General features: G+C 39.6%; 1 protein-coding gene across 3 annotated transcripts in view; it reads right to left on the minus strand.

Moving 5' to 3' along the window:
* Positions 1 to 815: 815 nt before the first annotated feature.
* The window catches only part of CADM2 (cell adhesion molecule 2), a 356,070-nt gene continuing 338,787 nt past the window's right edge, over positions 816 to 18,098 (minus strand). For all 3 annotated transcript variants that reach the window (XM_053386462.1, XM_053386460.1, XM_053386461.1), the window contains 2 exons: positions 5,954 to 6,079; positions 816 to 2,983 (listed from right to left, as the gene is read on the minus strand). In XM_053386462.1, the coding sequence (XP_053242437.1) occupies positions 2,865 to 2,983; positions 5,954 to 6,079 (245 nt within the window). In that variant the 3' untranslated portion in view covers positions 816 to 2,864. The remainder of the gene's footprint in view (positions 2,984 to 5,953; positions 6,080 to 18,098) is intronic.

Below are 18,098 nucleotides of genomic sequence, written 5' to 3' on the forward strand. Positions count from 1 at the left end.
TCACTATTCTGTTTCAAAAGTCCCCCTTTTCTCTCAAAGAAAAAGTTTGAGAACCTCTGATTTAACTGGATGAATGCAGATGATTGAAAGTGATGACAGGCCCGAATTATCCTCTTAACACTGCATGATGTACTTCCATGTTCCTTTTTGGCCTGTTGTAAAATACATCTCAAGGTGCAAGGTAGAATATATATTCTAAAAATTGACTGCAACAGAGTGCACAAGAAAAAGTTAACAGTCCAATTCCTATCTACTATTGCAAAGTTCCACTGCTTTCCTTTTGCTACACTGACAAGACACTTTGGGATGGTTACATCTAAAGATGCCCCAATGCTTGAAAATTTTCACTTCACAGTGATGAAGAGGTGGGTCATGTAAGCAGCATTTCTATATCATTTAAGCAAAATGGAATTTATAAAGAATGTAAAAATGTGCAAATACAGCACTAATTGACATGTGACTTTAGTAAACATAATCCTAATGCAGCAAGGCATTTAAGCACAGTTAAGTTCTTTGCTGGCCTTGCCATTAGTTCCATAAATCAGTTTCTGAAGGTACAGCTAACTGCTGTGACAAACACCTTTTCTTCCCAGTAGTAGCAAGCTTAATTCCTTTTGCCAGTATTGTTTTAAAAAATGTACTCTTTGAACAACTTGACTATGTTGTAAACCTATACTAGTATCAATGTGTCTAGTAGCTCCTACCTGAATCTCTCAAACTACCATACTAGATTAGCATATTATTGCATTTTTTCCCCACAGATGATCTGGAGTGAACGGTAAAAACAAGCATGCAATCACATCAATGCAGACGTATTTCTTTAAAATGTCATACTGTATATGATTTATTATGTTAACACTCAACCACATCATATTATTTATGTTCTGTATACTTTGAAAAAGTGCTGCTTGATTGATGGTCTCTCTTTTTCTCTCTCATAGAAATTAACAAGGTAAATGTTTTTTCCAACAAAAACAATTTAAAAACTACTATTGTCCTTAAAAGGTGTATACTCTTCTGATAAATAATCTGACACAACACCTTTGATTTCCATTTACTGTGACACATGATGTCATATTCAAATGCTACCCTCCCTCCTCCCCTCTCCCCCCACGCAAAAAATAAATCCCAGGAGATAATCCTTTACAATAGGCCATTATGCTTTTAGACTTCACCAGTAATAGCATCCATATAGAAATCTTATTTATTTTATTTTAAGGTGCAGCACTTAGGAGATGAACAGCAATCACTACTGATTTGAATCTTCTGACATGGGACCAGTAAGCGCATCTGGTGATGTTTCACGTCTTTTCTGGAAGAGGAATCGAGCCAATCAGCTCATTTTATGGTAGATTTAGAATTTGTGACTATCTTTTAAAGATGTCATTTTGCCCCACATTTTGAGAACAATCTCAAAAAGAGGTCTTTACTGTGGAGCTAAAAGCATGGCAGATATTCTCTATCATTCACCGTGACATAAGTTTGTACCTCACAAAATGCATAGACAGGAATTTAATATAAAGAATTAGTCCATTTACCGTATACACAAAACATAGAGCTTTTTGTTGTAACACTTTGTTGTTTGTGTTTTGGCAAATCCAACATTGATAAGCAGCTCTGGAACTGCCAAATTATATATTGAAAATTTTAGCAACTTAATCATTAATCATTAATGTGGTTGGAATTTAAAACCTGAGGCTGTGCACTGGTTGTTAGCTTAAAACTACCTTTCCATATAACATTGTGCTTCCATTGTATAACAAAGGAAAAAAAAACCTGGAACTAGAAAAGTTTGCTGCTGAACAGTGCTAGGACATACAGACAAAAGTACTAATACATGTTATCTACTCAGAATATTAATTTAAGTCATATCTAAAGGGATATAATGGACATTAGAAAATGCTTACTTGTGACTGACTTACCTACAGCCCCAAAAGTTAAATATGTATCAAATAATGTTTAATTGGATTTATTATATGCACTATATACAGATACTAAAATGCCTTGCAATTGTGCCCCATGAACATGTCCAATTTGAGAAGGCAGGTGAGCCCACATGAATCAAATAAATTAAATTAAAACCAGAAATTACAGAAATAGATAACGGAAGTCTTTATGATCCTAAATGCAGTAAAAGAGCGGGACAAACATTTTCAAAATGGAGCTACATCATCCATCTCTGTGGATTCTGTATAGACAAACGGCATGATGTGGTTACCACCCAGACTTGCTTTAGTACCAATGTGCCATTAAAATAAAAGGTCTGTTCATACCCCTTTGCTATCATTTGCAAACACACAAGAAATTATACTAGAATGCTTTCAGTTGGTGTTTCCTAGGGCATAATGTTTCAAAACTAGGCTGCTTTTTGAATTATAGACATATATAAAACATTCTTTGTAAACCTCTAATCTTACTTGTAATGTTTTATGTAAGTACATTGAGGTCCTCACCTTCAGAACAATTGCTATGAAAATGGCCTGGTGCAATACCGGTAAGGACCATGATAAAATAAAACCAAAAAGAAATGCTATATAACATTTTGTTTTTAAAAAATGTAGAAAAACTGAACAGATGATGATTAAAGTTGTTAAGGCTGTATATTCAAGCACTGTATGTTAAGAGAGCAATGGATATGATGATTAGGCAATAAGAAATGTCCTGCATTATGAATGGTACCATAATTAAAGGAAAAGAAATGCTGTCCATGGCTGATTGTTGGTATAAACTGGCTACTGAAAGCATTTGTGTACATTAATAAAGGTAGCAAAAAATGATGGGGGGAAATTAATTCTGAAAGATGAGAGCCAATTTTCTCCAGCAGTCAGCCTGGTGAGTAATACTCAGAGAACCTAAGTCTGCATCTATATGAAATATTCCTTCTTCTCTTCTGCATTGACTTGGCTGCCTTCTGCATTGATAATGGCTGTATCCGCATCAGGTGCATCTTCAGCTCCTTTAGCTTCATTTGTTAAATATGTTCCTGCAGGAAACAATGTGATTAAAAGAAAAATGTTAGGGGCTTTGATACTTTTCCAATGTGGTTCTCTAATGGATCCTGGTGAGGATCAGGATGTATGTCATTGCACTACTGTAGAATGAACTTTTACTGCACACATGATATTCCATTTTGGGAAAGAAGCGATTGTGACCCATGGCCTTTCTTTGATGATAAGTACATACAAACAGTAAAAAGAGCATGTTGCACTAAGATCTGTCAAGGACACATTAACAATAAGCTTTGGGGGGGAAATGTCTCAAAATGATTATTTTGCTCCTTTGTTATATAGAAGTTATAATTCAGCCAAGTTGTATACGCTGTGATTTCAAAATTAGCACATCAAAATCTGATGTACTTTTAGATGGACAATGTTAATTGTGCATAACTTTTTGATTGAAATAAAGAGTTTAAAGACAATCAACACAAAATGCACTGTGCCCTTCAATAGCTATGCTAGGTTTGCCCACTTACTTCATTGCCCACTTACACTGGGAATAGTAAACCTGAGACGCTATTCCTAATTTTCTGTGCCAATATAAAATGTCTGCATTGCTGCTCCTACCTCCTGCTTTGTTCCTTTAACACTGACACAATAGAGGGTATGCTATTGTAAGGATTTATTTGCTAGTACAGCAAATCTTGGATCTGTGCAGCAACATTCAGTGATGTCTGAAAAGCCAATTTTTACTGAATGGAAAAGCTTGGTTATTTCAGAGCTGGGATATGCGTGTGGCCCTCCTACATTAGTTGAACACAGGTGTCATGTTTTCCAGTAGACTGATCAAATGACATACCTTATACATGGTATAAAAATTAAAAGGAAACATTCTTGATTAGCTTGTATGAATTAGCTAAGGAAATGGTCTTGGCCTAGATAGCAAGCAGCTTTATCTTACACAATATTCTGATTATCAGGTGAACAAGGGAACACACTTCAGTAGGTGCTTATTGCAAATTACATGAACAGTTCTAATAATGCAGGTTATGATTAAAAGACAGTGGGAAGATGTTGCAGAAAAATGAGAATATAGCAATGACCATATTGTATTTTTTTGCACTTTTTTTAAAAAAAAAACCCCATAATAAAAAAACCAATGTGTGCTAGGACTGGATATATGTGGATAAGATAGGGCAGCCATATGTATATATGCCCAGCCCATTCATATATTTCTGCGTTACTTTTAAATACTTATTTACTGAAAAGCATTTCTAAACCATTTAATATTTAAAAATCTCTAAGCAGTAAAGAAATATAGATATAAAACCAACAGCAGTATCATAAAGAAAAACCTGATACCCAACTTAAAATCAACAGTGAAATGGCATTATAAAAAAACAGAACAAAGGAAGGAATTAAGTAATAGCAGTGTTCCATTTTATGGGTTAGGGGAAGCCTGGACAAAAGGTATGTCTTTATAGCATGTCTGAAGGAACTGATGCATAACACTTCACATATGGCAGAGGGAAGGACATTCTACAATTCAGGGACAAGGGTGGAAAATGCCCTTTTTCATGTTACCACTCTGTGATATTGTGTAGTGTGCAATGGCAGCTTGAGTAGAATGTCCCTAGATTATCTAAGGGATTTTGCAGGTATATACGGGGGCAAGTGATCTTTAAGATGGCTTGGTCCCACATAGTTCAAAGCTTTATATATTAGTAACAAGACCCAGAATATGGCTTAGTAAGTGACTGACAAGCAGGGCAGTTTCCTCAGCACAGGTGTAATATCTGCTCACCCAGGGGCTCCACTAACAACCTGGCTGAATTTTTCTACACCAACTGTGGCTTCCATTCCAGTCTCAAGGGAAGTCCCATGTTGAGCTAATTTCAGTAGTCAATTAAGAGGTGGCTAACACATGAATCATGGTGGTCAGACTATCCAGTAAAAGGACATAGATGGCATACCAGCCTAAGTTGATAACTGGTGCTTGTTTCACACAGAGGCATACCTGATCCTTCAGAGGGAGTGCTACTCCCTTTAGAACTGAAAAAGTCCCCAACACCTGGGAACTGTTCACTCATAGAGTTTCTGTCTTACTGGGATTCAATTTCAGTTTGTTGGACCTATCCAAGCATTGATTCAAAACAGTTAGCCTTTCCCGATTCAGATGTTAACATGCCCCAACTCTCTTAATGGCGTGACATGAGGCAGAGGAAGACATGGGTGAAAGACGCGTAGCCTTTCTCCCTTGCCTTGCCATATCGTGCAGTGCTCAGTTCTTTGAAGCACTTTTGAAGAAAAAAAAGGCAACAGATTCCATTAAGGAAAGAGGATGGGGAAAGGGAGAGGGCTTATTCCAATTACCTGCTTGCTTTTCTTGTAATAAGTAGGCCCAACCTGCCCTGCTTTGATGCATAAATAGATGGTGGCTGCCTCGTCGTACCTATTTCCTCCCTAAAACATCCAGGGAGAAAAATCCCCAAAATGTACATGCCCATTTTGCACCACACTCCCCCCCCCAGGCTTAAAAATGACTGTTAGGACGTCAGAATTTAATGGTCAGTACCTTTCCTGTCTTGAGGGTTGAAAAAAAAAAAGCATTTTTGAGACCCAGCAGTTCACAACTGTCTATCTTATCTGCTTGTCTGCCTATTTATATAAAAATTTTATCTTACAAACTCGTTAAATTAAGGGACAGTGGGGGTCTATTGCATGACACAGAATCCCAACTGCCTGATTCCGAGTCAGACAGACACCCTGTGTGACCTTGGGCAGATTGCTAGATGTTATTTTGCCACAGTTAATCCAGCTGTAAAATTGGGTAAAAATCAGGACCTCACTAAAAAAACAACAAAAAAAACCAAAAACTTGATGCTGTAACATCAGAGCTGAGTTTTCCTGGGGTCTAGAAGAGTTTCTTAAATAAAAAAAAAGTGTTGCAGGGTAAAACTAATCACTAGGAAATATTGCTACAAAAGGTGACTGCACTGTGATTAAATCTAGCCTACCTTTATGTCTTGCCAGATATCGACCAAGCAGAATTATAGAACATAGTGTGACAAAAACAACTACAGCAACTATCCCTCCTATAACAGCGTGGTCCGTTGCGTCCTTTTCAGCCATAGCATTGGGGTCTAGGGGAAAAAAATGACAGTATAACATATTATTCTGATATGCTGAAAAATGAAAATATCCAGATGATAAGGTATAAAACAATTGTCTCCCCCCCCCCACAAAAAAGTCATTTTAGAAATATTTACAAGAGTTATTTCAGTCCATTCCCTACTAGCTTATCAGTGATACAGCACTGCTTGTATTCCCAGAGACTTAAAGCCCTGAGGACGTCACAGTATGAAAGGGAGAGGGAATCTTAAGCAGACAGTACTAGTAGGAAAGATTTCTGGTTTTGTCCTCATCACTTTTCAACTGAAAATCTGGCCATAGCTATTTATAGACGGAAAAACAAGGAATCAAGAATTGGGGAACAGATAGAATCAGCAGAATGGTGTCTGCATAATACATAATTTATAGAGCTGAATCTCAGTGGGAATCCCTTATATATTCTCCTTTTGTCATCCGTATCCTTTTGCAGTAGAAAAAGAGAGAGGGAGGGAGACAGTGTAGCTGAGCAAGTTCTGCAGGCGAAGCTGAGTCTGCATGAATTTGGTCAGATAAACGTAAATGCATCTTTGAGGAACTTCGTTCATTCTCAAGTGTTAGTTCGTGAATTCAAAGCAGCTATTTGATTAATGCTGAAGTGGGTAAATTCAAATCGTTTTTAACTTTATATATATATATTAGCCCCTATTGTGCTAAGGTTCCGTGTTCCAAACATTAGGAACACCAAAGGATTTAAACTTGTCATTTAGTACACTGCTCATTTATTTTTAGGGGCCTCATCAGAAAGGCAGCCAGGGAAAATAGCATCACCTAGGGGAGTAATTCCTCAGAAGTTCTGATCGATTAAGTGGTACAGTAACCTCCCGGGTATCGGTTAAAATAAGTGAAAGAAGGAGATCTAGAAAATGATTTGGTCTTAAAGATAAGGCTAGAATAATTTAATTTTACATTAAGAATGCCTCAACTACCAATGAACAGCAGCTCTGCCAAGATCACTATTAGTATGCTCACAATGTATTAACAGGTTCACATGCAGTGATATATGGACAGTTCCCTTTCAGGAGGTATCTTTTGCAATTCGTTTGAAAATGTACAGTGAGAAAAAAGGGGGAGGGAGCAGCTTTTGAAAAATAACTCTTGTGATTTTGGGGGGAGTGGGGGTGGAGGGTAGAAAGCCCAAACTAAAGGTGGGGAAAATACCATCTCTGAAATGGTGCTCTCCTAAAGTTGTGTGTCACAAACAGGCATGTCCATTGCAGATAAGGTGTCAGACCTTCAATCCTAATAGCAGTAGTTGCACAGCTGCTTACCAAGTAAGAAATTTATTAAGTAATAATTTGGCAATCTCTGTAATGCATACATTCATCTTTCCTATTTTATCTTTCCACTTGCATCATGTTGCCACTATGCCTTCAAACCATCTAGAACTATCCGTTTTACACAAAGGATCTATGAAATATTGACCCATTTAACTGCAATCCCAAGCATGCTTCAAAAAGGGCCCACTGTGTTCAGTGGGATATGCTCCCCCGTAAAGTATGCATAGATTTGTAATGAGAGTACAGTTGCAGATCTATCTATCTATCTATCTATCATCTATCTATCTATCTATCATGTATCTATCTATCTATATATGCACACTGCAAATGAACACTGAAATGCTTCATACGACAAGGCTGTGAAACATATTTAATTGTTAAGTATCCCATGAATTGATTTGAGCTTGTGAGCAGGCACGCTTATAATCACAGCCTTAATAAATTAAATCTTTTGAACTTTGCTTTCTTTGAAAATCTAGGGCACAGTATTAAAGTCTTTGGGAGGATTTCTCAGGGGCCACGGGATTTTGCAGGCAGAGAGGGAGGCCCAAGGCCTGAGAAGGAGGTTGGTCCATGCACCAACTGTTGTAGCCTCATGGTAGCTAATGTCAGACAGAGCTAAAAAGATTCCACGGTAGATCAGGAAAGGCACTGGATCCATTGGAACCAAAAGCCTCCCATATTCCTGGAACTGAGAAGCAATGGGAATAAGAAATGTTTTTAAAAGATGAATAAGGGTCTTTCTCTCCAGCTCTCTTAGGATTGTTCTATAAAGGATTGTTTTTACTGTTATTGTTAAGTTGTGGGTGAACATATCAGACGACACAGTGATTCTTCCAAAGCAGCTCTTTATTTGTAAGCTGGAACAGAACTGAACTGAGGAGCTCAGTCAGCCTGCTTATATAGAGCTCCACTAGAATGCAACAGTAACCATTTTTTGTAACTAGCCAATCACTGAACGTCAGATATCAGATCCTTATAAGAGATTCTTTATATAAGAAGTTAGATATAATAGTAAACTATATCCTAATATAACAACAACAACAACAACAACAACAACAACAACAACAACAAATTATTACTTATCCCCCACCCATCTGGCTGGGCAGAATATCCCAGCAGAATATTAAAAACATGATAAAACATCAAACATTAAAAACTTCCCTAAACAGGGCTGCCTTCAGAAGCAATTATGCCAGTTTCTTGATTTGGGTACCATGAGAAACAGGAAGTTAACAGCTTAAAAGCACAGAAATACAAAACTGTAGAGGTGGAAGGGACTCCAAGTGTCCTCTAGCATAACTCCCTGCAACACAGGAACCACGGCTAAAGAAACCCTGACAGATGGCTATCCAAGCTCTGTTTAAAAACCTCCAGTGGAGGAAAGTCCACCACCTCCTGAGGAAATCCATTCCACAGTCAGACAGCTCTTACCATCAGAAAGTTCTTAATCTAAGTCATTTATAAATATGATGAACAACACCAGGACAGAATCCTACAACATCCCACTTGTCGCTTCTTTCTAGGATAACGAGTAACCATTGGTGAGAACTCTTTGGCTTTGGTCAGTCAACCAGATCTACCTAACAGTAACATCATCTTGCCAGCTCCTCCACAAGAAAATCTTGGGGGACTTTGTTGAAAGTCTTACTGAAGTCAGTTCCATGAGGAAAGGAGGCAAAGGAAAGGAAAAAAGGGAGTGTGGCCACATAGCTTGTTCACAGTCTTGTTTATCAGACCATTTTAAAAATCTGAATCAGAGCAACAAATGTATCAGATTCAGTCCCCCTAATCCACTTGAGTTATAGGTAGAAATTTACCTGGAATCACTTTGAATATTAGTTAAAAAGTTGACACAATACTGCTCAAAAGATGACCATAGATGTAAAGAAGGGAAGGAAGAGGTGGACACCTGACCTTTGCAGTTCTTCTTTCTGTCAGATCTCACACTAGGGTATTGAGGGAGTGGAAGGAGCCTTCTCTATAGCACACAGACCCAATTCCCTCATTTCCATCACGTGTTGCTTTGAATTCCAGGTGTTAAAAACAATTACCGTATTTTTCGCTCTATAAGACGCACCAGACCATAAGCCGCACCTAGTTTTTGGAGGAGGAAAACAAGAAAAAAAATATTCTGAATCTCAGAAGCCAGAACAACAAGAGGGATAGCTGCGCAGCGAAAGCAGCGATCCCTCTTGCTGTTCTGGCTTCTGGGATAGCTGTGCAGCCTGCATTCGCTCCATAAGATGCACACACATTTCCCCTTACTTTTTAGGAAGGAAAAAGTGAGTCGTATAGAGCAAAAAATATGTATCTTTATTCCCTTCAAAATACCTATTAGTTGAGGCTTAAGCCACAGTAAAGTAAAAGAGGGAGATAATAATAATAATAATAATAATTTTTTTTTAATTATTTATACCCTGCCCTCCCCAGCCAGAACCAGACTCAGGGCAGCTAACACCAATAAAATTACAATAAAATGTAATAAAAAGAAAGAACAGTTAATTAAAATACGGGTTAAAATACAATTTAAAATGCAGCCTCATTTTAGTAGTAGCCCATAAATCAAAACCATAAGGGGAGGGAAACATAAGGGTCAGACTGAATTCAAACCAAAGGCCAGGTGGAACCGCTCCGTCTTGCAGGCCCTGCGGAAAGATGTCAAATCCCGCAGAGCCCTAGTCTCTTGTGACAGAGCGTTCCACCAAGTCGGTGCCAGTGCTGAAAAGGCCCTGGCCCTAGTTGAGACCAATCTAACCCCTTGAGGCTTGGGACCTACAAAGTGTTGTTATTTGTGGACCTCAAGGTCCTCTGTGGGGCATACCAGGGGAGGCAGTCCCGTAGGTACGAGGGTCCTAGGCTGCATAGGGCTTTTAAAGGTCAAAACCAGCACCTTAAACCTGACCCTGTCCTCCACCGGAAGCCAGTGCAGCTGGTAAAGCACTGGACGAATGTGGTCACGTGGCAAGGACCCTGTAAGGAGTCTCACCGCGGCATTCTGCATCTGCTGGAGTTTCTGGGTCAGCTTCAAGGGCAGCTCCATGTAGAGCGAGTTACAATAATCAAGCCTGGAGGTGACCATCACATGGATCACTGTGGCCAGATCAGGGAGAGTAAGTTAGCATTGACTGTTAACATACAACAGATAGCACTGACTTTCATGCACTCTGAAAAGTCTCCATTTGTTTGTTTTGGCTTGACTGGTGCCTTTCTTACTCTTCTGTTCTCCTTTACCCAGTCCCCAATCCACATCAACAGGTATTAGGCATTTTCATCAGCAAGAGTAGCAGAAGCGAGATTCTGTTTTCCCACACAAAGATACCTAAGTGAGATATCACCATATCTGAACCATGTGCCTGAGAACCAAGCACAGAGCTCCAGGAAACAATTGCAAGTGCTACCAACTGCTCCCCCATCCATCCTGACCAATAGGGAGCAGACAATGGAGAGTAATTTCCTGTTTACTTCTCAGCAGCAGCATGGTTCCTGCTTCTCCTTGCACACCAGGGAAAGAATTGGCAGATAGGCTTTCCTGTTGAAAAGTAACCCAGCAAAGCTCTCTCTCTCACTGTCTATCTCTCCAGACACAAACCTGCCCCTTAGGCAGTTTGTTCTCTTCACCCCTGACAAACATTAGATGTTCAAGGGTAGGAATACCAGAAATTCAACATGACCAAAATACACAAGTACATGCTTGTATTTTGGATACATGATAAAACAAAATGCAGAGATTCCAAAAAATTCGAGATTCCAACTGTACAGCTATTTAGGATGTTTTCATTAAGACAAATAACCTATCAGAAATGTGCACCAGTGATCAGGTTTATTAAGGTTTTGCCATCTCAAGGTGAAAACCATATTTACATAAAATACGACAAAACATCCCTAATGTGCAAATATTAACAGAAAAGAAAGACATATATATGTAGAGCTATGCACTATCTTGCAGCACTTACCAACACACACAAAATCCCTTGAGTGAACTACAGTGCTGAATTTACTTCCTCTATTATCTTACATAATTACCATTTCTGGCTAAATGCTTCAGGGAAAGTTGCTAAAAATGAAGAGTTTCTCCTCTCAAAACTACCGTAGATTACTACCTAGTGGGGGGAAATGGGTGCACATAGCAAGAAAGAATGTATATTGAGCTAAAAACAAAAATAAAGACTAGCATTTGGGGAGAACTCAAAAGGGAGTAGAAATGTTTGCCCACTTAAAGGAGGCATGGACAGAAAAAAGACTGCATCCCCATTGCCAAGGCACTGAGGACATGATCCCACTCCACCTCAGACTGGTCACAATCAGCACTGCATTCCAAGGGACTCTTTTTCGAACTGTTTGTTCTGTGCATTCATGTGCATGTGCACAACAGCAAATCGTTTTTAAAAATAATGTCCTTTCTAATGCAGCATTCATTTCTTTCACACTAAATTGTGGGGCTGAAATGGCAGTGTCTTCATTGCCTTGGCAACAGGAATATGTTCCCTATTTTCCCCCATTCCCATTCAAAGTGAGGGCAACAGGAGGCCTTCACTTATCCTTAGTGCTGTCAGCCCAGTTTGTTTGGACAAAGTCATGTTCTTATGAAAAAGAATCCCTCTACTGCTTATTTATTGGTTATGGATGGATGTCTGACACATTAGGTTCCCCCTATACCCAGATATTACTTATTGTTTATTTTTCCTAACCTTTTGTTATTGAGGCCACCACACGTCTCAGTACAATTTGTATTCTACCTTAGTTTATCCACCAGAAGCTCTGGAGAAGCACCGGACAAAACAGCATGGAAACTAAAATATTAAGTAATAATGGCCCATCTAGTTCAGCATCCTGTTCTCACAGCAGCCAACCAATTGCCTATGGGAAGTCCATAAGCAGAGCAAGTGCAAGAGCCCTCTCCTCTCCTGTGGTCTCCAGCAACTGTCATTCAGAAGCATTGCTGCCTCTAGCCATGAAAGTAGAGCATACTCAACATGTCTATGAGCCATTGATAATGAGAAAGGTAAAAGTAAAAAATAAGAGTAAATTATAATTTATTTAAAATAGTTACTAATCAGACAATGATGTTGGTATGTATAGTAACTTAATAAACTAGATGGTTAACTTCATTTTGTTATAATTGCTTTATATAAGAATTATCTCACTGTATCATTGAATTATTTAGCAAATACAGTGTAGGGTTTCTGTCACCTTAAGGAGAGAGTTATGCAAGCCTCAGTTCTGTTCATAATCAGACCTAAAGCTGATTCCCTATCCCACTCCTCCCTAGTTAACACTCATCAACTAGGCACTGAGGACTGTACAGTGGTACCTCAGATTAAGAACAGTACTGTTAACGAACAATTCAGTTTATGAACTCCGCAAAACCGGAATTAGTGTCCCGGTTTGCGAACTTTACCTCAGTCTAAGAACAAAATCCGAATGGTGGAAGGGCAGTGGGAGGCCACATTAGGGAAAATGTGCCTTGGTTTAAGAACGGTTTTGGTTTAAGAATGGACTTCCGGAACGGATTAAGTTCGTAAACCGAGGTACCACTGTCCTTGTCGTCTTCAACCAAGTCCACACTTAATGAAGTGTTTCTGCTACAGTCTTCACCCTGATCCAGCAACCTCTGTTCTTAGCGTTCCCACAGCCTCTTAAGACACAAACTCTTCTCTGCAAACCTTCCCAGTTGTATCCAGTGATTTTAGCTCTTTGATTTTCTCGGGCCTCTGAAGTTTCTCTAAAAGCCCCTTCCTGAGTCCTTTGATTTCCTTTATATGACACCAGCTCTTACACCAACAATCTCTTTCAGCAGTTTTCTTTTCTGTCCTCCTTGGCCAGAGCTCAACCTTCTGTTTTCTGTAGCAAGGGCTCCCTTAGCTAATCATTTCAATTTGGGTGCAGTTTTGCTCCCCCACTGGCCTATACCAACGATCCAGTAGGATAAGAAAGGAGTGCCTGACCAATTAGAACTCACCAGGTTTTGATCCATTTTGTATGTATATGCAGAAGAAACTACTTTCTCAGATTAATCCTTAGTTTGATACATAGTAAACTACAGCCAAACTGTCACTCAGGTCCCCTGCTGCCCCCTTCCTGAAACACTATCTCCACAGCTCCCAGTCACAATGGCTTGCAGACAGTTAATTCAGCTATATTTAAATCCCAGTATACATTTTTTTTAAAAAAAAACCAAAAACAAAAAACTGCAGGGCTGAGGGGGAAATATTCATTGCCTTGGCAACAGGGATATTTTCTCTCTCTCTCGCCTCCCTTTCAGAGTGAGGGCAATAAGTGGCCTCCATTTGCCCTTGTTGATGTTGCCCAGTAAATTCTGATTGGAAAAAAGGAATGGATGCGGCACCAGAATTTATATGATGCACTGCTGGGAGGGAGAACTCTCAGGGTGGGCAAAGAGATGTTCCTTCTAATACCATAAAACTGAATGCTAAATCATGGCCCATGGCTGTTATGTGAAATGCTTCAAACAGAAACAGGTAGTCCAAAGAAAGAGACATGGCTTGTGTTGGGGTGCGTGTGTATACACACACTTGTGTGCATGCACCTTATGACCTGGACATACTGTTAACAGGACTCAAAAAAGAATGGGGGGAAAGTGCAAAAAGTGAATCTGATTAGAATGATCTCAGATGTATTTAAAACATGTACTGGAAGCATCTGAATGCCACCCAAACAGTGAATTCCCCTTGATTTCAAGATATGTTATCTCTGTCTTAGTCCCCTTGAAATGTTAATGGTTTGGGTTCTAGCAAGTTAAAATGGAAGGCTGCGTAATGGAAAAATCCAGCTTCTCTCTTGAAAATGTTTTAAGGCTTTTCCTATGAAAGCAGTAATGTAAAAGACTTTGGGAAGGGCCCTGAAAGACTAGACTGTATTCTTAATTAAGCTCCTGACTATCCCTGATTTTTATATACTTTAAAGAATATACCAACAGGGATGGGTGAGTACAGCAACTTAGAGGCTAATCCTTCCTGTGTAATGGAAACAAGAACAGAATGCTAAAGGTCATTCTCAAGCACATTTAAATATATATTCTCTTCTGCCTGCCTTATCTATTGCTGAATAATTTCTCTTATTAAAAAGGTTGTTGATACACAGTGCCATTGTTCTTTGATTCATGCATAGAAGAAAACGGAAAATTCCCCATGATAATTTAAATATCAGAACACAGTCTTCATCACCTTTCAATCAAGCTGTGGATAAATGCTGTATATTGACTGCCAGTTTATGTTCTGAGCATTGTGGGGGGTTTGGGTGACCTCTGTTGCTTATAGTTCAACAGTCAACAGTTCAAGGCTTTGTGCTATAACTATTTTACAGGCTGATATCCATAGCTTTAAGAGAGAAAGCGAGAGACCTGGTGGAGGGAGTTATACAAATTACTATTCTCCCTCCTTTGCTCTACTTATTCCTTTCCCTCACTTTCAGTGTCACAGAAATACATTTTTAAAGAGTCTCTAAAACTTCAGCTATCTCATGATCCCCCCCCAATTACCTCCAAATCTGAGCACAGACTAGGGCATTTCTGTGTTATGATACAAGCTGCCATTATCAAGATACAATTTCAGACACTAACATATCCATTTTAATATTTTAATGTGGTCAAATAAGTGCCAGAGATTATTTAAATGAAAAAATGTTTCTATAAACTATAAAAAAGTATTTTATTCTATTAATTATGACACTAATTCTAAGTGCAATATTACATTCTGCGTTATTTTTCGTAATCCTCAGTGCACTTGTGCACTCACAAATCATAATGATGACCTTCTGATTCTTATTGTGAGCTGCAATACCAATTAATAATGAAAGTTATGATGCCCTTCTGATATGGGGAGGTACATAAACAAGGGTATCATGATACCTATAGCAGAGTGATGACATAAGCTGAAGCAAATAGAGAAAAAGCAAACTGATCCTAGAGGTGTGAACCATGCAGTAAAATTTTGTTTCCTCTGGTGACAGAGAGAACCTGAGAGGCGATAAAACACTGGACCTCACTGTGGGCAGAGAGAGAGGTCTATGTTTGGAGGCCTTTGTGTGTGACAGCATAAAGTGCCACTGTAGACCCACTGGTGGCTCTCTGTGGTGGGATCATTAATGAGCATTCAGGGGGTGTTGTTGTTGGAAGCCATTGGTCCACAGGATCTGAAGATGGCTCATTCCCAGTCATACTTACCAATGTGGTGAAAAATTATACCAGCCCTGGGGCTGGCATACTCCCCTCCCTTCAGATTGAAATCAATGGGAAGGAAAAAATAAAAATAAAACTGGTGTGGGTGGGGTGCAATTAACATGTGCTAATAGGGTTGTAGGGACGCGGGTGGAGCTGTGGGTCAAACCACAGAGCCTAGGACTTGCCGATCAGAAGGGGTGAGCTCCCGTTGCTCGGTCCCTGCTCCTGCCAACCTAGCAGTTCAAAGTGCAAGTAGATAAATAGGTACCGCTCCGGCGGGAAGGTAAACGGCGTTTCTGTGCGCTGCTCTGGTTTGCCAGAAGCGGCTTAGTCATGCTGGCCACATGACTCGGAAGCTGTATGCTGGCTCCCTCGGCCAGTAAAGCGAGATGAGCGCTGCAACGCCAGAGTCGGCCACAGCTGGACCTAATGGTCAGGGGTCCCTTTACCTTAATAGGGTTGTGGATGGCGTGGTGCTTCCAACTGCAGATTTCCCCTGCCCAGGAAGGTAAAATTAATCTGCTTCAATCCTTTACTCATTTGCCTGGGATTAAGCTCCTTTTAACTCCAAAAACAGTAAGGGGAAAAGAATGGAAATTACAGTTGCCATTCTTCACGCCTATCAGAATTTATAGGTATAGATATTTCAAGCTGGTACAGGGCACCTGTAACTTCCAGTGGGGCAAAAAAAATCCCAAATGGAGAGGAAAAGATAAATTATTTGACACAGCACTTACTTTATACAGTGGTACCTCGGGTTACAGATGCTTCAGGTTACAGACGCTTCAGGTTACAGACTCCGCTAACCCAGAAATAGCACCTCAGGTTAAGAACTTTGCTTCAGGATGAGAACAGAAATCGTGCTCTGGCGGCACGGCAGCAGCAGGAGGCCCTATTAGCTAAAGTGGTGCTTCAGGTTAAGAACAGTTTCAGGTTAAGAACGGACCTCCGGAACAAATTAAGTTCTTAACCTGAGGTACCACTGTATATCTAAAGTCAAAACAACCAGTAGTGTCATCATTTAATTAAAGCATATTTGAAAGTATTTTATGTTTTTAACGAAATTCCCTTCTGGGAACCATAAAGTCTTGTTTTCTTCTTTCTCATTCTTTCTAATTGCCTAAAAGTAAAATACTACTCAATATGCACTCTTAATCGTTTTTCTTGGGGTTATATGAGCCTGCCAAGTTTGAGGCTATTCTTTGGTTTTCTAAAAGCTGTTAATATGTCTAATAAAAAGCTGGACAGTTGTTGGTTCATGGCTTTTCGTATCCCTTACTGCTTTTCTTTCCAACAGGACTGATAATCCCTGTGTCAACAGACTACTGGGGAACGATACGCACATCATAATTCTGCCTTACCAGGTTGCATCTATACCACAATGACAGACTCATTCCCCCGTTTCTCTGGAGACAGCAATGAGGGCTCAAATCAAAAGGTCCACTGTAATTACTATGTATATTTCAGATTAAATAAATGTGATAAAAGCTTCCATCTGGCCGTTGATCAAACGTGCAAAGGGAAGCTGATTTCCAATGACATATTACAATATGTCGCTTGTAGCAGCTTCTAATGTCGTCCTGTAAATTACTTACATTTGGGATTACTTGACAAAGGCAGACAGACCTATTACTCACTTCTTAAATGCTGCCCACTGGGGGAAAGTGAGATGTGGTCTAATCTTAGAGCTGTTAAGCGAGCATTACCAAACAATGGCAGTATTTCATTTTACTAAATGACAATTGTTCTGAAATATGTTTACTCAGTTGTGTACCACGCTGTACTTTGAATGATAAAATGTGGCTGTTCATGTTAAAACTAAGAATGACCACTCCCCTAAATCTCATTATTTAGAAACACAGTTCTACAAGGTATGAAATGGATAGGTGATGTATGCAAAAATATTCCCAATGATATTAAAGTGTAATAAAATACTATTTAACAAGAAAGGTGCCTTGAATGCAGGTCTTAAATCACGAAACCAAGTGCTCACTGGAGAAGCATCTACTGGAAACATCTGAAGGGTGTTCTTAGTCGGCCAAGGGCCACCCAGAATTGCAAGACATATTTGGTTGATGGGTGGATTAGAAGTAGGAGGTCAGAGAGTGTTGTGTGGTCAGTATGTGCAATATTTGTTTTGTTGTTTGTCTTACTGAATGTTTCATTTACCTTGGAAGTCGAACAGCTTAGTTCTCAAACATTTTGGCTCCCGATCACCATAAACCTAGAAGTGACTGTTCTGGTTTGCTAACTGTTTTTGGAAGCTGAACGTCCGACGGGGCTTCTGTGGCTCCCAATTGGCTGCAGGAGCCTCCTGCAGCCAATCAGAAGCTGCGGTTTGGTTTCTGAACATTTTGGAAGTCAAACAGACTTCCGGAATGGATTCCGTTCGACTTCCAAGGTACGACTGTACTTGCAAGCTTGGTGAACTATCACTCCAGTGGAGGAGTCGATCAGAGATTCTGTTGAGGCATTTCCTGCCTCAAGCAACAGGAGGAACATATTATTACCTCAACATACTTTCAGCACATC

This window comes from Podarcis raffonei, chromosome 4 (genome assembly GCF_027172205.1).
Source record: "Podarcis raffonei isolate rPodRaf1 chromosome 4, rPodRaf1.pri, whole genome shotgun sequence".
NCBI classification, from domain to species: Eukaryota; Metazoa; Chordata; class Lepidosauria; order Squamata; family Lacertidae; genus Podarcis; species Podarcis raffonei.